This window comes from Ranitomeya imitator, chromosome 2 (assembly GCF_032444005.1).
Source record: "Ranitomeya imitator isolate aRanImi1 chromosome 2, aRanImi1.pri, whole genome shotgun sequence".
Classification (NCBI taxonomy): domain Eukaryota; kingdom Metazoa; phylum Chordata; class Amphibia; order Anura; family Dendrobatidae; genus Ranitomeya; species Ranitomeya imitator.
This window is the reverse complement of record NC_091283.1, coordinates 794,816,400-794,837,942: the sequence shown is the minus strand read 5'-3', so window position 1 is coordinate 794,837,942 and position 21,543 is coordinate 794,816,400. Positions and strand designations below refer to the sequence as shown.

Below are 21,543 nucleotides of genomic sequence, written 5' to 3'. Positions count from 1 at the left end.
ATACTGATAGTGTGACGACAGCCTTATGTTGATGGAGATGTGATGTTTTTATTGAGGTGCCGTAGAAAGATGGGGTGAGAAATGCACCAGCAGTCAGTCCATTAAATGTCACTGTTTGAGACATCTAAATAGTTAAATTAAAAAGGACCCGTTACTAGGTAAGGTAGCCAGTATTTCTCGTGGTTACTTCTTGCTGCTCCCGAGTACACCATTTTTAGTTGTTTTTAAATCCGCCATACGGTTCCAGAGATGTGGGCCATTTATTTAAAGGGAACCTGTCACCCCCAAAATCAAGGGTGAGCTAAGCCCACCGGCATCAGGGGCTTATCTACAGCATTACAGATAAGCCCCTGATGTATCCTGAAAGAGAAGAAAAAGAGGTTAGATTATACTCACCCAGGGGCGGGTCTGATCCGATGGGCGTCGCGGTCCTGTCCGGGGCCTCCCATCTTCATAGGATGACGTCCTCTTCTGGTCTTCACGCTCCGGCGCAGGTGTACTTTGTCTGCCCTGTTGACGGCAGAGCAAAGTACTGCAGTGCGCAGGCGCTGGGCCTCTCTGACCTTTCCCGGCACCTGCGCACTGCAGTACTTTGCTCTGCCCTCAACAGGGCAGACAAAGTACGCCTGTGCCGGAGCATGAAGACCAGAAAAGGATATCAACTGATGAAGATAGGAGCCGCCGGACCGGACCGTGACACCCATCGGATCAGACCGCCCCTGGGTGAGTGTAATCTAACCTCTTTTTCTTATCTTTTAGAATACATCGGGGGCTTATCTGCAGCATTACAGAACGCTGTAGATAAGCCCCTGATGCCGGTAGGTTTAGCTCACCCTCGATTTTGGGGGTGACAGGTTCCCTTTAATGCTAATTTTTACGGTATTTATCAAGAATGTCTTTACTCACAGAGTAATAACGCAGAGTAGCCTAAAGACCCGCCCCCGAGGATCCTGTAGAGACCATAAAAACTAGCACTAAATCAGAAAGCTCATATCTCTGGAACTGCATTGTGGATTAAAGAAAAAAATGAGTTACTCAGGAAGCGGCAAGAATAAAATAAGACGAAAAAGTGGGTCAGTAGTGAATCAAGCGAGTTCTGGTTTCTGCTGTTATAGGTAGATGGCGGCTGTGTAACATAACTTGCATCTGCCAGGTACGGTGCAGGCTCAGCTCCTGAGCACGCACCATACATACAGACATGACGTAGGACACATGTTGTGAAAAGGTTAAAAAGGACGGTGTCGTTGAAGGACCAACTCGCTATTTGGCCAGGGCCTTAAGTCTAGGACTCTGTTAAACCTTGCGACTTTTATAGTACTGCAGTTAAGTGCTAGCTTGTCATTGCCCCCTTGAGGAAAACCTCTTTTATTGCAATCTGCACTTTAGAAAAAGTAACAAATCAAATCACAATATTAAGAAGACGTCTCATACGTTATGTTGAAACTATTTTATTACAAGTATATACAGGAAAAAAAAAAAAAGAGAGAAAACAATATATTTTCTTCCCAACACCTATGGAAACACATGTCCACTAGTACAAAATAATCTGCAGTTGTAAGTGAATTTCTACCTGTAGAGGATTTTTGGTACTAATCTACCCCCCAAAAAATGAACATAATGCCCAGCAATGTAAGTATGACTGTGTCCTACTCTCATCCGTTTTGTGAATCAGACTCTATTAAAGTTTATGAGGATCCATTAAAAACAGATGAAAAGCAGAAGACAGGCTTTGTCCTTCTATTTTCCATCCGTGTTTCATCTATTTTTTCACTAATACATTGCGAAGTCAATGGACGCAAAAAAAAAAATTTCAGTCAGTCTGTCTACTTCAATGTTTTTAAAAACTGATGCAAACAGGTTGACACATGGCATAATAATAAAAAAGTAGATTTTTCATAAATGTTAAAAAACCAGAAATGGAAGTGTCAGTGTAGCCTTATATTTGGACAGTGAGCCCTCGCGGGCAGGGTCCTCTCTTCTTCTGTACTTGTGTGCCCCTTTTTTTCACATGGGATAAATGGCGCAATATAAAAATGAATAATAGTATCTATTACTAGTTTTGATTTTGAAAAAAAAAACTGCATTAAAACCTGCAGGTGTGATCCTAGCCCAACACAGAGCACCAGTGAACGACCAATTTTTTGTTGAGGTGGTCAAAAATCATGAATTTTTCAAGCATAAACATCTTCAGGAAACAAATGTTTTAAGAGCGGCTTTGGGGGAGTTTTTCATTTCCTGAAGCAGTTTTTGATGAGTTTTGGAAAAGTTTTTTGCAATATGATTGGTCAGTGCCTACTTTCAAGAGAATTTTGAAGGAAACCACTCTAAAGTCACAAAATTAATCTCTTCACCCCACCCCCCCAAAAAAAAGAAAAAAAAAAAAAAGGGGTAAATTGGAAGAGTTTTTTTTTTTAGGAGGATTGTACTCCAAAAGCCTTTGTGTGCTCATAGCCCAACTGGTTCACATTTGCCTGAAAATGTCAGTGCAAACTGACATCAGTGGTTTGCAATCAGCGGCTTGTTAACTACAAGTCCCAGCAAGCTGGAGACGATCACTACTCACACCAAGCTCATTGACATAGGAGAAATATGCTAAACTAATAAGCACTGATTAGACTGATGCTGGTGACACTGACGGCAGATAAACCTGCAGTAGCACTTCCAGAGTGCTCATCCCAACGTCTGTCTTCATTAGTGTCGTCTTCACATCCTCTGAGACCCGTGGAGAAAACTTGTAGAAAACCCTCTCAAGTCAATTATATTGGAGACAGGCCCAGGCCAAAGTGAAGGACGAGTAATCCATCCTGAAGGCAAACAATGCAGAACAAGGATACAGATTAGAATAGGACATATTGGTCTTACATAAATGGCGTCAAGTAACTAGATGCCCTGGTAAGCAAGGACAGGGCGCGAGGCAATGCAGAACACAAGGAAATTTACTGCAATATTTCCAGTAACGTTACACTATACACGGACACATGAGCCAGCATGGAGGTTACAATACCAGAAAGCTAGGAACTTATTAACCAGCTTCTCTTCTGCCGTCCCTGGGCACCTGCGCTAATTGCTCACTGGCCGCCAGGCTGTCTGCCAGCTGGCATCATGTCTCCCCAGCCAGTCAAGGATTTGTGTGCACAAACACGACAACGTGCAATATTCTGGCTGCAGCCGCGGGTCACTCCCTGCATTTTTATCTGCCCCCTCAGCACGGAATTGCAGAATCACATTACATCCAGGTCCTTTTGTAGTCTACGGAGACACACGTCTCATAGGGACTGAATACATAAGCTAATAGGAGGCAGTATTATAGATACCTACCTACAGGATTTCACACCCCAACCTATTTGTCTGCATGTAGTGCTTTCTAAGACAAGTCGAGCAATACCTTTACGTGGCCAATTGGTTCCTCCATTCCTGAGAAATCAGAGTTTGTTTGATATGGAAATGAGGCTGAGGGACCAATTGTAGATTCGAAGCCTCTGTCACTCCAGCTCTATCCTCTGCCTCCTCCTGCTTGACTGAAGACTAGTGATGAGCGAATATACTCGTTACTAGAGATTTCTCGAGCACGCTCGGGGGTCCTCCGAGTATGGTTTAGTGCTCGGAGGTTTAGCTTTTCTTGCAGTAGCTGAATGATTTACATCTGTTAGCCAGCAGAAGTACATGTGGGGGTTGCCTGATTGATAGGGAATCCCCACGTGTACTTATGCTGGCTAACAGATGTAAATCATTCAGCTACTGCAAGAAAAGCTAAACCTCCGAGCACTAAAAAATACTTGGAGGACCCCCGAGCGTGCTCGAGAAATCTCGAGTAACAAGTATATTCGCTCATCACTACTGAAGACTTTTTTGCCTGAAGTTATACAGCAGAGAGGCTTTCAGTCAAACAGGAAGCGGCGGCTCCAGTTCCATGGTTAGTAAATTACGTCATCGCTACTGATAGATAATTCCAGCAACACCTTTACATGGCCAGTCCGTTCTTCCATTCCTAACAAATCAGCATTTGAATTGATATGCAAATGAGTCTGAAGAGCTATGGTAGATCTGAAGCCTCTGTCACTCCAGCTCTATTCTCCGCACCATGCTGCCTCCTCCTGCTTCACTGATGAATCATTTGCCTGAACGTACACAACATAGAGGCTGTCAGTCAAGAAGGAGGCGACACTGGGTGGCCGGATAGAGCTGGAGTGACAGAGGCTTCACATCTACAGCCTCCTTTGCATATTAAAGCGCCAATATCTCAGGAATGAACCACAGCCGATATTAGTATGGATGACACGCTGTGGACAGTAAGTGGATGCCGCAGTCTCATGTCAGCTACAACAATGGTTTGAGGACTCCACACATTATTTTGCTCGAAAAGTGAAAATTATGGCACGTGCTGTCCACAAAATATACATTAAAATGGCGACACAGGTACATGTACGTTAGGAGAATGCTTCTTTCTTCAATTATATGGAGTGGGAATGTGCAGTGCAGTCCCTGGAAAGGCCAGAGCCCGGCCTGGATTGTGAATTCTTTCCATACAAAGGTCACCTTCCCGGCTGCGCTGCCAGATTGTTATATTAGCACATTATAAAATATTCCTCCACTGAAACAATTACTGTAGCTACAAAGTTTCCACTGAGTGCATTTTATAATTTCTTTTATCCTATTAATAGTGGATAGGAAAAATATGAAATTAGAAATAATCACTGGCGCTGACCTTGGCACTCTACTGCTTGGCACCATATATACTTGTTGGTTAGAGAATTATAAAGTAAAAATCAGTCACCGCAGTTATATCCTGTACAGTAATTAGGTAAAGTACAGAAAACATATAAAGTTACGCACTGGCGAAAACTGGAGAACGAAGCATGATATGCCGGTATAAGGCCGAGTTCAGACGACTGTGTAGCACGGTGCGGGACTGCATGCATCTATAGGCCTACAAGGCTTTTTCGTTCGAATCAGATCTGCGGTCAGTACTAAAGTCGCTGTCCGTATTTGGCCCATGATACACGGACGTCGGAATTGTGCTCAAAAAGGATACTATGTCTATATAGAATCCTCCATGTCATTTCTTAAAGGGAACTGCAGAGAAAACTACTAAACTAACCTGTTTCTGACAGTTTGAACAGACACATGGATGATAGTGGCCTGCTGGAGGTAATTTTGCAGAGCTCTGGTACTGTTCTTCCTTGCACAAAGGAGGAGGTAGCAGCCCTGCCCTACTACGGCCCCTTTTATGTCTCCTGGTGTACTCGCCTGTCTCCTGGTTTTTGCTCCATGCTCTGAACATTCTGCTGACAGACACACGACCCTTCTTCCCACAGCCCTCATTGATGTGCCATCCTGGATGAGCTGCACTACCTGAGCAACTTTTGTGGGTTATAAACACCGCCTTATGCTACTGTACCTCTAGGGGTGAGAGCATTTACACTACTGAGTATCATTTCCTTGTTTTGAGGCATTTCCACTGAAGTTGGATCAGCCAGCAATTTGATTTTCCACTTTGATTTTGAGTATCATTCCATATCCAGACCTCCATGGGATATTAATTTTGATTTACATTGATCATTTTTATGTTTTATTGTTCTCAACGCATTCCACTATGTAATTAATAAAGATTTGTACCTGGAATATTTCATTCAGTGATATTTAGGATGTGGTATTTTAGTGTTCCCTTTATTCTTTTGAGCAGTGTATATGCTCCAGCACCAGTGACTCCAATGTGATGTACAGTTAGGGCCAGAAATATTTGGACAGTGACACAAGTTTTGTTATTTTAGCTGTTTACAAAAACATGTTCAGAAATACAATTATATATATATATATTTATATATATATATATATATAATGTGGGATGAAAGTGCACACTCCCAGCTGCAATATGATAGTTTCCACATCCAAATCGGAGAAAGGGTTTAGGAATCATAGCTCTGTAATGCATAGCGTCCTCTTTTTCAAGGGACCAAAAGTAATTGGACAATGGACTCTAAGGGCTGCAATTAACTCTGAAGGCGTCTCCCTCGTTAACCTGTAATCAATGAAGTAGTTAAAAGGTCAGGGGTGGATTCCAGGTGTGTGGTTTTGCATTTGGAAGCTGTTGCTGTGAGCAGACAACATGCGGTCAAAGGAACTCTCAATTGAGGTGAAGCAGAACATCCTGAGGCTGAAAAAAAAGAAAAAATCCATCAGAGAGATAGCAGACATGCTTGGAGTAGCAAAATCAACAGTTGGGTACATTCTGAGAAAAAAAGGAATTGACTGGTGAGCTTGGGAACTCAAAAAGGCCTGGGCGTCCACGGATGACAACAGTGGTGGATGATCGCCGCATACTTAATTTGGTGAAGAAGAACCCGTTCACAACATCAACTGAAGTCCAGAACACTCTCAGTGAAGTAGGTGTATCTGTCTCTAAGTCAACAGTAAAGAGAAGACTCCATGACAGTGTGAAGGATTACCCCTTCCTCCCACGTCACCAATCCGTGACGTCACTACACAGGTCCAGCTCTCCGGCGCCCCCTTTGTCTCTCAGGTCAGTAAAGGGACTGCACCTAGAGCAAATGGCCGCCGGGGAGACTGCCCTGTTACCCACCCTGGGTATTCTAAGATTCGCAATCAGAGTAAAAGGATCAGCCCAAAATTAATTTATGATTTAATTGCCTTAAGGGCGCACTAGATAATTACAAGAAATATACAATCACAATATATCAAGAGTTACAGTCAGAGTACAATATAACAACAATAATACAAGGCTTAAAGGTATAAAGCTGGAGGTCCATTTACCAGGTCGAAGCTCGCTTGTGGAAGCCGGGGGGCATAGCATTCCGCAGGTCCAAAAACTTAGTTGCCGGGCAGCCCCCAGAAAGCATGTGCTTGCTCCCCCCTGGCTGGCATACCCTGTTCCTTAAGATGTCATCATCATCATCTTCTTCTGTGGAGTGAGTCCCTCCCAGTGACCTCAGCGTCTTCTTATACCTGGCTGAGCCCCCCTGCCTGCAGCTGGGTGGGCTTAGCAATCTCCACCCCCTCTGTCTCCCTGCAAGATTTATTCCAATATCTAATAAATGGGATAACTTCTCTCAGGATGATCGGATCAGCACACGGGCAGTACCAGCGCCTGTGGTTTGTTCTGCCGGTCGTACTGGGATCAAACCTGGACCCATTCGGTCCCTGTGGGAGGCTGATCCCTATATCTCGGGTTTCAGACCTTCCACCGTCACGGGAGTCACACTGTTGGATGCACAATTTCTTTAGGGTAAGGAGAATATTTTTTATGAGCCTGTACCTCGGACGATGCGTCCATACTTCACAATTCCATGTTGGAGACGGTTTGGCTGGGCTGCCATAATAGATGTGTATCCAGTGGCCACTTGGCATGCGTGTTTTAATTAAGCCCCCAAGCATTTCCAAGCCCCCTGCTGGCGTGGTTTCCTCATGGGGCTTTGAACTACCATCTACAGTTTACACTGAGCTCAGCCCGTTAGCATACTAATAGGAACTCTATTCATTAGCAAAGGTGGGGGCCAGGAGCACTCCTGTGTCCAGGAGACAAAATGGAGTCACGCCAATCTGATAGCATGCCTGTTCCAAGATGGCGGCTGTTCCCTCATCACAGACAGTAAATACAAAGGGTTCACATCTAGATGCAAACCATTCATCAATACCAAAAATAGACAGGCCAGAGTTAAATTTGCAGAAAAACACCTCAAGAAGCCAGCTCAGTTCTGGAAAAGTATTCTATGGACAGATGAGACAAAGATCAACCTGTACCAGAATGATGGGAAGAAAAAAGTTTGGAGAAGAAAGGGAACGGCACATGATCCAAGGCACACCACATCCTCTGTAAAACATGGTGGAGGCAACGTGATGGCATGGGCATGCATGGCTTTCAATGGCACTGGGTCACTTGTGTTTATTGATGACATAAGAGCAGACAAGAGTAGCCGGATGAATTCTGAAGTGTACCGGGATATACTTTCAGCCCAGATTCAGCCAAATGCTGCAAAGTTGATTGGACGGCGCTTCATAGTACAGATGGACAATGACCCCAAGCATACAGCCAAAGCTACCCAGGAGTTCATGAGTGCCAAAAAGTGGAACATTCTGCAATGGCCAAGTCAATCTCCAGATCTAAACCCAATTGAGCATGCATTTCACTTGCTCAAATCCAGACTTAAGACGGAAAGACCCACAAACAAGCAAGACCTGAAGGCTGCGGCTGTAAAGGCCTGGCAAAGCATTAAGAAGGAGGAAACCCAGCGTTTGGTGATGTCCATGGGTTCCAGACTTAAGGCAGTGATTGCCTCCAAAGGATTTGCAACAAAATATTGAAAATAAAAATATTTTGTTTGGGTTATGTTTATTTGTCCAATTACTTTTGACCTCCTAAAATGTGGAGTGTTTGTAAAGAAATGTGTACAATTCCTACATTTTCTATCAGATATTTTTGTTCAACCCTTCAAATTAAACGTTACATTCTGCACTTGAATTCTGTTGTAGAGGTTTCATTTCAAATCCAATGTGGTGGCATGCAGAGCCCAACTCGCGAAAATTGTGTCACTGTCCAAATATTTCTGGCCCTAACTGTATATACAGCAGTCTCAGTGTATCTTATGTGATGTATATACAGCAGTCTCAGTGAATCCTATGTGAGGTATACAGTAGTCTCCTTGTCTACTATGTTATACTCCAGCATCAGTGACTCCAATGTGATGTATATACAGCAGTCTCCAGCAGTCTCAGTGTATTCTTTGTGATGTATACAGCAGACCTTCCAGTGTCCGAGTTCTATGATACGTGAGCAGATATGAATTTCCCACTTTGAGAAGACCTGCAGAGTAATATACTTCTGTGTTCTATACGACTTACTGCTGTGAGTGCTTTACAAAACTGATTACAAAGAGTTGACTACACTCCAGACCAACACAAACCTGGAATAGCCATTGTGATTACTAACATCATCTATAGCAGATAACATTCCAGCCGCACCAAAGAGAAGCCGTTCTAGCCAACAAATAATTGTTTGAGCTAATATAGCAGGATCATTTTTAAGTTGATAATTTTGTATGCTCCCCAAATGACGGAGTAAATATCCAAATAGCTTTGGCAGAAAAAAGGTTCTCCACCCCTTGATTAAAATCTCTTTTACCAGCTTTTTCCTGACTAATCTGAGAGTAGGTGCAGAGACCCTGAGTTCAATGATTTGTCACTTACTGAGCTGTTTGATGTAATTTTTTTTTAATAAAATCATTCTTAAGAAGCAGGACATAACCACTAGAGACCAAGTAAACCTGCTGCTAGTTGGTCCAGCCAGTTATATAGAGCTCGGCATTCATAGCACTGGTAGGACATGTGACATTTTTATTAGAGTTTCTGTACCTCTTTTATCCATTGAGTTATAGAGCCGCAGTATCATGTACGTGGATGTGGCTTCTTGCAATCAAACCGCTGTGCTTACAACACATAAAATCAGCACAAATAACATTTTTATTGTTAACACTGGAGATTCAGCAGACAGTGAAAATCTAACCAGTCAAATAACAATTAGCTGCACTGAGCAATTACATAGAAGTTATGAGCCAGGAAAGCCCATGTCTGCACTAAAACTGTCAGCTATAATGAACGTCTTGCTCCTCAGCTCACTGCAGCAACATGATTTACAGGGAGGACGGAGATGGCTGGGGTATGTGCACTGGACATTATTCACAAAGGTTTCAATGGAACAATAGAAAAAAAAAGACATTTCCAGCCACACTGCACTCATCCCCCCACCCCATGATATTCAAGAAATTCTAAATGATAAATTATTAGTGTGAATTCTCTAGTTTGATGACCTACCTTAGGGCATTGATATGAGATGGGTGGGGGTCTGATGCCCAGCCCCTCCAATGATCAGCAGATGTAGGCAGTATACAAAGTCAGAACAGCACAGCGCCATACACTGTGTAGTGGTCATTCCTGGGTACTGCAGCTTAGCTTTTATTGAAGCAAATAGGAGCCGAGTTGCAGTACCGGGAACGACCACTACACAGTGTATGGCGCTGTGCTGACCCAACTCCATCCTGGCTCATCAGTATCAGACCCCAATGATCCGATATTAATCGGCCAAGTCCTGGACCGCCCCTTTAATTTGCAGAAAAAAATAAAATAACATAAAAAAACCCAGCATTTTGGGGTGAGCAGATTTTGGAACTCTGGTTAAAAAGAAAGTACAAATGGAAGTTCTTTATTTCTATTCCTCCAAAGGAACTATATGTGAAAGAATGAAGCCTGGCGGTGGTAAAATGATTCTGTGGTGCTGAATGCCCAATATAGATTATACTATACCTGGAGAGCGCCTTTCCCAATTTCAGCACTAATTTCCCTTAATGTCTGGTAATGTTCCAGGAGGTGATCCGCACATATAATATCCACCTGTCAACAATCAAAAAAACAAAAAGTTGAACCCTTAGATGGTCACAAACCAACCAAATAGTGGTAAATCAAGCGCATGACTACTTATCTGTCTGTCCTACAACATGCGTGTTGACTAGCGGTGGAGGAGGCGCGATGTGCTGCGGTCTAGATGGAGGGGATCCGTACAGACTGACATATACCGACTATTACGGCCGTGCCCCGGATAAGGGGCTCCAACTCATGTTTAATACATTTCATCATGGCAGCCGTCGTTGTGTATGGTAATGTCAATTATTCACACAGAGGGAAGTGTGGAGGATCCGCACATCAAGACAAAGGAGGAGGCAGAACTGACTGCAGCTCCTTCCTCCGCAGTATACCATTATGCTGTAGTTATGCCGCACATTGGGGGTTTGTCTTGTGACTTTGCAACTTTTGTATTTTATCACAGTAGCAGACGCGTCATATTAGTACACAGTGGTTTGTGTTACGTCATCCTCAAGGCATGAAAGTCAAGGATCCAAGTGTGGAATTAATCACAAATTTAAGAAAAAGCAAAAAAAATAAAGCCAACAACTTGTCTTACGCACATTTTTTCTTTACATTCAGTTTTCTTTAAGTATGTTGCAATATTCTTTTAAAATCTCTTAGGAATGAAGTACGGCTGTAAAAACTCCCCGATGATGGAAGCTACGACCTAGGCGCTGTATGATACAGTAAGAGTGGTCTCATTCAAAATGAATGGAACTTGCAGAAATCTGAGAGTTTAGCGCTAAAACAACCCCATTTAGACATACGGGGCAGATTTCCAGTAACAGAAATTGAACCCTTATGGCTTTCTGATGGCCTATAAAAAGGTGTCTCATTATGAAGGAGCCACACAAGAATCATGACAGGATAGATAAAACCAGTGAACTGTCTCAAGACCTTCACAACCTTATTGCTGCAAAAAAATACTGATGGCATTAGTTACAGAAGAATTTTAGTGATGAGCGAGTAAACTCGTTGCTCAGGTGGTCTCCGAGTATTTGATAGTGTTCGGAGATTTAGTTTTCATCGCAGCAGCTGAATGATTTACAGCTACTAGCCAGCTTGAATACATGTGGGGATTCCCTAGCAACCAGGCAGCCCCCACATGTACTCAGCCTGGCTAATAGCTGTAAATCATTCAGCTGCGGCAATGAAAACTAAATCTCCGAACACTAACAAATATTCGGAGACCACCTGAGCAACGAGTACAACTCGCTCATCACTAAAAAATTTCTAAACTTCTAAACGTTCCAGTGAACACTGTTGAGGCCGTAATCCAAAAGTGGAAAGAACATCATTTCACCATAAATGGGCCTCAACCAGGTGATCCCTGCACAATTTCAGACAGAGGAGTGAAAAGAATTATCTGAAGAGTTATCCCAGAGCCAAGAAGCATCTGTGGAGAGCTACAGAAAGACCTGGAATCAGCAGTTACAATTGTTTCAAAGAAAACAAAAAGTAATGCACTCAACCTCCATGGCCTGTATGCACACTCACCACACAAGACTCCATTGCTGAACAAAAAGCATGTTGAGGTGAGTTAACAGTTTGCTCAACAACATTTAGGCAAGCCTGTAAAATACTGCGAGAATATAGTCTGGTCAGATGAGACCAAAATTGAACTCTTTGGATGCCATAATACACACATGTTTGGAGGCCACAAGGCACTGCAAATCACCCCCAAAAACACCATAGCAACAGTGAAGTTTTTCAGCAAACGGCACTGGCAAACTTCATATAATTGAAGAAAGGATTAATGGACAAATGTACCGAGACATTCTTGATAAAAATCTGCTGCCACCTACTAGAATGATGAAGATAAAACAAGGGTGGACATTTCCACAAGACAATGATCCTAAACACAAAGCCAAGGAAACTCTTAATTGGTATAAAGCTGCTAGAATGGCCGAGCCAATCAAAGGACCTGTACCCAATAGAAAATGTATGGAAAAAACTAAAGCTCAGAATTCATAGAAGGAGCCCAAGGGACCTTCAGGATGTGAAGAGTGTTTGAGTGTGAAAGAATGGGCCAAAATCACACATGAGCAATGCCTGCAACTAGTTTCTCCATACAGGAGGCGTCTTGAAGCTTTCATCACCAACAAAGGCTTTTGTAGTGTTAAATACATTTGAGTAAGCGTGTTCAATACTTTTTCCCTGTGTCATTTCTCATTATTACACATAATGAATGGACATCTATGGGTTGAATTCTTTGCCTGTGTGGATTGGATGGGTTTTTACCGTAATAAACAATGGTAACAGAGGAGGAAAGGCTCCAGAGAAGTCCACTCAGAGAAATCCTGCAATGAAAGAACTGATGCTGGTCGTCACATGTGGAAACAGTGATTGAAATGTCCTTCTAGAGATGATGCAGAGGGTTTTATTGTGAGCTAAATTCCAGTTAGTAATCATCTGGAGATGATTGTATGTCATAGTCATAACTTGTAAGCGCAGGCACAGAGGAAACCACATAAGAGGATTTATGGCTCACATTCATTATTGCAGGACAGAAATTGGCTGATCCTTCCAGCTGACCGAACACCCACAATTAAAGGTGACACAAATTAAAGAAAACCTGTCACCAGACAGACCCCCACCCCCAAATATGGAGCATCTGCTAGACCTGGAGGCACGGCTCGATTAGTATACAGCATCACATGGCCGCCGTCAAATGCCTCATTTGCACATTTTGGCAACTAGACATGCTTCTGAATCAGTTCCTAATAAATACAGGATAGGGAATGTGTCATCAGAAAATTAATTATGGTTTAAATCAGGCTCTTGTGTTACATGTATTTTAAAGAAAAAATGTTGGGAATGTTTTTTTTTCACATCCAGATCTCGTAAGACAAAAAAAGCAACAACCTAAAAACAAAAATAAAAGGCAAACCAGATCACAACTAGGAATCTTGCAATTTTCAGACTGGCCACTAGGGACTTTTTTATTTTAAAGGGAACCTGTCAGCAGATTTTGCTGCTATAAGGTGCGGCCACTGCCTTTCAAGGCTTATATACAGCATTCTATAATGCTGTGGATAAGCCCCCAGGTCCGACCTGCAAGAGAAGAAAAATAAGTTATATTATACTCACCCGGGGGAGGCGGTCCGGTCCGATGGCTGTCACAGGTCCAGGTCCAGCGCCTCCCATCTTCTTGCGCCGCCGCCCTCCTGCTTCTTCATTGCTCCCTGGTATCGCGCTCCTGCGCACGCATGCTTCTCTGGCCTGTTTAGGGCAGAGCAAAGTACTGCAGTGCGCAGGCGCTGGGCCTCTCTGACCTTTCCCAGCACCTGCGCACTGCAGTATTTTACACTGCCCTCAACAGGGCAGACAAAGTACCCCTGCGCCGGAGTGCGATACCAGGGAGCGATGAAGAAGCAGGAGGGCGGCACTACAAGAAGATGGGAGGCGCTGGACCTGGACCTGTGACGCCCATCGGACAGGACCGCCCCCCCCGGGTGAGTATAATATAACTTATTTTTCTTCACTTGCAGGTCGGACCGGGGGGCTTATTTACACCATTATAGAATTCTGTTGATAAGCCCTGAAAGGCAGTGGCCGCACCCTAAAGCGGCAAAATCTGCTGACAGGTTCCCTGTAAGAGTCCTACTTCCTGCTCTTTCATGAAAAGTTTCCTTATTATTAGACGCAGGATCAACACCTCCATACAAAGCTAATAAAGGATCCATCAATCACAGTGGACCCTGCTTCTCCTCCCGTTACAGTGACCATTGCACCTGCTCATTAGATGCTTCAAGACAAAGATGAGGTCAGAGTCTGTTCATTGCTGCTAACGTACATGTGTTTCCCAAAACAATAAGTTTAAAAAAGCCCCTGTGGCCAGTGTGAGAATTGCAAAATGTTTTTTATATTATTACAGATTGTGCCATGTAAAAAAAAAAACCAAAAACATTATCACTTATTTTTAACCCCTTTTGACCTTAACCCCTTCATGACCGGGGGATTTTTCGTTTTTCCGTGTTCGTTTTTCGCTCCCCTCCTTCCCAGAGCCATAACTTTTTTATTTTTCCGTCAATTAGGCCATGTGAGGGCTTATTTTTTGCGGGACGAGTTGTACTTTTGAACGACATCATTGGTTTTAGCATGTCGTGTACTAGAAAACGGGAAAAAAATTCCAAGTGCGGTGAAATTGCAAAAAAAGTGCAATCCCACATTGGTTTTTTGTTTGGCTTTTTTGCTAGGTTCACTAAATGCTAAAAATGACCTGCCATTATGATTCTCCAGGTCATTACGAGTTCATAGACACCAAACATGACTAGGTTATTTTTTATCTAAGTGGTGAAAAAAAATTCCAAACTTTGCTAAAAAAAAAAAAAAAATGCGCCATTTTCCGATACTCGTAGCGTCTCCATTTTTCATCATCTGGGGTCGGTTGACGGCTTATTTTTTGCGTGCCGAGATGACGTTTTTAATGATAGCATTTCGGTGCAGTTACGTTCTTTTGATTGCCCGTTATTGCATTTTAATGCAATGTCGCGGCGACCAAAAAAACGTAATTCTGGCGTTTCGAGTATTTTTCCCGCTACGCTGTTTAGCGATCAGGTTAATACTTTTTTTTATTTGATAGATCGGGCGATTCTGAGCGCGGCGATACCAAATATGCGTAGATTTGATATTTTTTTTATTGATTTATTTTGATTGGGGCGAAAGGGGGGTGATTTAAACTTTTATGTTTTTTTTATTTTTTAAAACTTTTTTTTTTAACTTTTGCCATGCTTCAATAGCCTCCATGAGAGGCTAGAAGCAGGCATAGCACGATCGGCTCTGCTACATAGCAGCGATCTGCTGATCGCTGCTATGTAGCAGAATTGCACGTGTGCTGTGAGCGCCGACCACAGGGTGGCGCTCACAGCGACGGGCAATCAGTAACCATAGAGGTCTCAAGGACCTCTATGGTTACAATATACAAGCATCGCCGACCCCCGATCATGTGACGGGGGTCGGCGATGACGTCATTTCCGGCCGCCCGGCCGGAAGCGGTAGTTAAATGCCGCTGTCTGCGTTTGACAGCGGCATTTAACTAGTTAATAGGTGCGGGCAGATCGCGATTCTGCCCGCGCCTATTACGGGCACATGTCAGCTGTTCAAAACAGCTGACATGTCCCGGCTTTGGTGCGGGCTCACCGCGGAGCCCTGCATCAAAGCAGGGGAGCCGGCATCGGACGGTATAGTACGTCCGATGCCGGTAAGGGGTTAATGACCTGGCCGTTTTTTGCAATTCTGACCAGTGTCCCTTTATGAGGTAATAACTCAGGAACGCTTCAACGGATCCTAACGGTTCTGAGACTGTTTTTTCGTGACATATTGGGCTTCATGTTAGTGGTAAATTTAGGTCAATAATTTTTGCGCTTATTTGTGAAAAAAATGGAAATTTGGCTAAAATTTTGAAAATTTCGCAATTTTCAAATTTTGAATTTTTATTCTGTTAAACCAGAGTTATGTGAAACAAAATAGTTAATAAATAACATTACCCACATGTCTACTTTACATCAGCACAATTTTGGAAACATAATTTTTTTTTGCTAGGAAGTTATAAGGGTTAAAATTTGACCAGCGATTTCTCATTTTTACAACGAAATTTACAAAACCATTTTTTTTTAGGGACCACCTCACATTTGAAGTCAGTTTGAGGGGTCTATATGGCTCAAAATACCCAAAAGTGACACCATTCTAAAAACTGCACCCCTCAAGGTACTCAAAACCACATTCAATAAGTTTATTAACCCTTCAGGTACTTCACAGCAGCAGAAGCAACATGGAAGGAAAAAATGAACATTTAACTTTTTAGTCACAAAAATGATGTTTTAGCAACATTTATTTTCCCAAGGGTAAAAAGAGAAACTGGACCCCAAACGTTATTGTACAATTTGTCCTGAGTACGCCGATATCCCATATGTGGGGGGGAACCACTGTTTGGGCGCACAACAAGGCTCGGAAGGGAAGGAGCGACATTTGACTTTTTCAATGAAAAATTGGCTCCAATCTTTAGCGGACACCATGTCGCCTTTGGAGAGCCCCTGTGTGCCTAAACATTGGAGCTCCCCCACAAGTGACCCCATTTTGGAAACTAGACCCCCCAAGGAACTTATCTAGATGCATAGTGAGCACTTTGAACCCCCAGGTGCTTCACAAATTGATCCGTAAAAATGAAAAAGTACTTTTTTTTCACAAAAAATTTATTTTAGCCTCAATTTTTTCAATTTCACATGGGCAACAGGATAAAATGGATCCTAAAATGTGTTGGACAATTTCTCCGGAGTACACAGACACCTCATATGTGGGGGTAAACCACTGTTTGTGCACACGGCAAGGCTCGGAAGGGAAGGAGCGCCATTTGACTTTTAAATGAAAAATTAGCTCCAATCGTTAGCGGGCACCATGTCGCGTTTGGAGAGCCCCTGTGTGCCTAAACATTGGAGCTCCCCCACATGTGACCCCATTTTGGAAACTAGACCCCCCAAGGAACTTATCTAGATATGTGGTGAGCACTTTGAACCCCCAAGTGCTTCACAGAAGTTTACAACGCAGAGCCGTGAAAATAAAAAAAACATTTTTCTTTCCTCAAAAAAGATGTTTTAGCAAGCAATTTTTTATTGTTACAAGGGTAACAAAAGAAATTAGACCCCAATAGTTGTTGCCCAGGTTGTCCTGAGTACACTAATACCCCATATGTGGGGGTAACCAACTGTTTGGGCACACGTCGGGGCTCGGAAGGGAAGTAGTGACGTTTTGAAATGCAGACTTTGATGGAATGGTCTGCAGGCGTCACTTTGCATTTGCAGAGCCACTGATGTGCCTAAACAGTAGAAACCCCCACAAGTGACCCCATTTTGGAAACTAGACCCACCAAGGAACTTATCTAGATATGTGGTGAGCACTTTCAACCCCCAAGTGCTTCACAGAAGTTTATGACGCAGAGACGTCAAAATAAAAAATAATTTTTCTTTCCTCAAAAATTGTTTAGCAAGCAATTTTTTATTTTCACAAGGGTAACAAAAGAAATTAGACCCCAATAGTTGTTGCCCAGTTTGTCCTGAGTACGCTGGTACCCCATATGTGGGGGTAAACCACTGTTTGGACACACGTCGGGGCTCGGAAGGGAGGGAGCACCATTTGACTTTTTGAACGCAAGATTGGCTGGAATCAATGGTGGCGCCATGTTGCGTTTGGAGACCCCCTGATGTGCCTAAACAGTGGAAACCCCTCAATTCTAACTTCAACACTAACCCCAACAATCTCAACTGCAGCCTTAACCCTAATCACAACCCTAACCCCAACACACCCCTAACCACAACCCTAACCCCAACAAACTCCTAACCCTAACCACAAGCCTAATCTTAACCCTATTTCTAACCCTAGCCCTAATTCCAACCCTAAGGCTATGTGCCCACGTTGCGGATTCGTGAGATTTTTCCGCACGATTTTTGAAAAATCCGCAGGTAATATATATATATATATATATATATATATATATATATATATATATATATATATATATATATATTTTATTATTGTCCTTACCTATGGGGGTGATAAGGGGGGGTGTCATTTACTATTTTTTTTATTTTGATCACTGTGATATAACCTATCACAGTGATCAAAATATTTCTGGAACGAATCTGCCGGCCGGCAGATTCGGCGGGTGCACTGCGCATGCGCCCGCCATTTTGGAAGATGGCGGCGCCCATGGAGAAGACGGACGGACACCGGGAGGCCCGGTAAGTATGAGGGGGGGAGATCGGAGCATGGGGGGTGGATCGGAGGACGGGGGGTGGCATCGGAGCACGGGGGGAGCGGGCAGGAGGACGGGGAGCAGACAGGACGACGGAGGGGAGCGGAGCACCGGACGGAGGACCGGGGAGGAGATCGGTGGCGGCGGGAGGCACATCAGGGTTTCCAGCCATGGCCGATGATATTGCAGCATCAGCCATGGCTGGATTGTAATATTTCACCAGTTTTTATAGGTGAAATATTACAAATCGCTCTGATTGGCAGTTTCACTTTCAACAGCCAATCAGAGCGATCGTAGCTACGGGGGGTGAAGCCACCCCCCTGGGCTGATGGGCTGAAGAAACACTCCCCCTGTCCCTGCAGATCGGGTGAAATGGGGGTTAACCCTTTCACCCGATCTGCAGGGAAGCGATCCCTCCATGACGCCACATAGGCGTCAGAGGTCGGATTGGCACCGACTTTCATGATGCCTATGTGGCGTCAAAGGTCGGGAAGGGGTTAAATACATGCAACATAAATAAAAAAAAAGTTAAAGCACCATTTCATTGTCCCCCCCCCCCCCGACTGGAGTGTTGTCCCTAATATAAGTTCACCGTGCCGCTCCAGTTGTTTTCTGCAGTTTGTGATCTGCCGCATCGCTCCAGTGTTTGCTGGGTGATCCGGAAGTCACAACCTAATGCAAGTCTGTGACAGCCAGAACAATGGTCTCGTAGACTTACACTGAGAGCTTGTGACCGTTACCTCTGACTGACGGTCAGGCAGAAGTTGCAGTCACAAGACGGCGGATCGGGATTGGAGTGGCATCGGGAAGAGCTGAAGATGGTGGCTGGTAGGTAGAATACTAGGGTCAGGGAACCTACATTAATGGCACCACTCCAGTGTTGATATAAAAAAACAATCGCTGGAGTGGTGCTTTAAACAATGGGTCATTTTCTGATGATAAAAAGTAATTAAACTTTTGACCATTTTTTTAATATATTTAAGTCCTTTAGTTGCCTGAAGTTTGGTGAGAAGTGCATAGGCACGAAGCACAACACGGCCTCCCAATCTGATCACCTCTCAGTGGTTTACTTGTAGCAATCGGTGGAGGGGGTCTCAGGACCTGGACCTCCCCTAACCTGCAGGCAATGAAAGGGTCTGAAAAATATTAAACAAAATAAAAATTAAAAGATCAAAGCCAAGCTACTCTTATAAATTGGAAATGACATACAGTATTCCTGACAACCACTATGGCTGAAATCACAGTTTGCACAAAAGTTGTCAGCTTCTAGATTCTTGAAAGCCAAATGTTCCTTGGTACACAGTAATATCCTTACACTACACAAAAAAAGGTGTCACTACAGTATATCTAAAAATTAACTGTGCACATTGAGGCTCCGTAGCTGCTCCGGCAATGGTTCACTCACCTGACAGGTCGTGTTCAATTCCATCTTCCGTCTTATGAATTTCTCAACATGTCCTATGGTGGCGTCTCCCGAGACACGTACAAACCTTCTCTCCAAAGGCTAATTCAGTGATAAAAGACAGTATATCAGAGAACGTAGACGGCGTTCTAGTCATGGAGCAATAAATGAGGACTGTGACAAACTAGGGGGCAGGTCAGTGAGGGATCAGGGACCTGTCAGCAGTCTTCATTATGAATACCTAATCAGAGCACCACATGAAGACCCCCACAGGACCCCCGGAGCACGAGCATATCATTAACACAAAACTGAAAATAAAGATCAGACAACAACCACAAGACGGATTTCATCACCAGGTATCATTGTAATCAGTATAACGGCGCCGACCTGACACTGTGTGTAGGTTACTGTGCACAATCCTGCTGGCAGGTTCCCTTTAAACAGTAAATGTATCCTTTACAGCCTTTGGGCCAAGAATAGAAGTCATCTCCTATGGATAGGATAGGGGGTAAGTTCCTGATCGTTGGCGGTCCACCCCCAGCCCTTTCATAGACGTATTAATGGGGCATTGGCGGGTGCATGCTCGACCTCAACTCTATTTAGATTGGGCTCTGCAAAGCCCCTTTCTCTGGATTGGTGAGGGTCCCACTACTCAGATCCCCAGCGATCAGAAAATGATCCCATGTCCCAAGGATAGGGTACATCTTCCATACTTGGTTCAAACTCTATAAAAGGTGGCTTAACACTTGCTGAATGTCGGCCATATCGCTCATTTCAGTAGGATCAAATGGGGGTAACCCAACACTCTGATAGCAGCAAATGTCAGGGACAACATGGATTGGCATGTTGTCTTTCAACACGCCCGGTCCTTTGTGTTCACTGGCGAGGTATCTGACAGCTGCCCGCTTCCCCCTCTTCCCATTGAAATCACATGCATGCCTGGCTGGGCTGAACACGCACGCCTGTGGATGGAGGGGGTGAGGAGGAATAGATGTCCACCGAAAGCTCAGCAATCTACAGTAAGGCCAGCTGGGGAGTGCAAGTGAAGCCGGGTTCATGAGAAGTCCACTGAGCCAGAGGACAAGGAATGACCGTGCAACATCCCTTCCAACGACACAACGAGGCTTGTCACATTAATGCCCCGTCTTCACTATCAGCCTGTGACAGCTGAAATTTCAGAGCTTGATAGTGTGAATAAGAAAATAGATGTTAATCACTGATGAGCAGAGTCCAGCGCTGCAGTGGTTAGTAAGCGCCAGGACTCCAGCAGAGACCGCAGATCTCGCTCCAGCTCCTAAACATCAAACCGCATCTTTATGGGATTTTCCCCAAGAGCAGGGCAGGGCAGTCCGCAATAAAACATCCTCACCTAGGTATCCTCAGGAGCCTGACAGTCAGATATATAACGAGCAGCAAGTTTACCAAACAGTAACAACAAGTCATCAGAGTCCCTGACATCTGCTCTAAATACTTGAATTTCCCATAAAATAACGGGTATCTGTATAATAAACTCTGCATTATGTCATTCCTCTGTTATTCTCCCTGGAAATGTATGAAGAAACAGGGTGCAAAATTCTCATGGGGGGGCGGTGTCCCTACATACTGCCCAATCAGAGATGAGTGTTACACTACAGGAACATATCCTATTGGCAAAAGGAACGGTAACGCCCAGTTGGCAGTTTACATCCCTGTATCCCAGAGGAATAACATGCAGTAACATTCAGAGTAGATTTCAGATGGTACGTTGTTGGGAGATATCTGATCTCATATACTGGCACCTCTTCACTATTGATTACACAACACCACTAACAATATGTCAATGTTGATTACTAGTAAAGTGGTCCTATGATGGACCAGTTCAACGTAACATGGGCATCTAGAGCCAGTGCAATCTCTGCCTGCTCTGGGCACAGTATGATTAACCTTCTCTGTATTTTGTAGTAAATAATCTAATATCTTACAAGTATACAGTCAGGAG

At 43.8% G+C, this 21,543-nt stretch overlaps 1 protein-coding gene across 2 annotated transcripts in view; it reads right to left on the bottom strand.

Annotated features, from left to right (window-relative positions):
* Positions 1-1,429: 1,429 nt before the first annotated feature.
* Positions 1,430-21,543, bottom strand: part of PCGF6 (polycomb group ring finger 6) — a 55,921-nt gene continuing 35,807 nt past the window's right edge. For both annotated transcript variants that reach the window (XM_069753701.1, XM_069753702.1), the window contains exons 8-10: positions 19,569-19,667; positions 10,315-10,401; positions 1,430-2,804 (exon numbers count right to left, since the gene is read on the bottom strand). In XM_069753701.1, the coding sequence (XP_069609802.1) occupies positions 2,757-2,804; positions 10,315-10,401; positions 19,569-19,667 (234 nt within the window). In that variant the 3' untranslated portion in view covers positions 1,430-2,756. The remainder of the gene's footprint in view (positions 2,805-10,314; positions 10,402-19,568; positions 19,668-21,543) is intronic.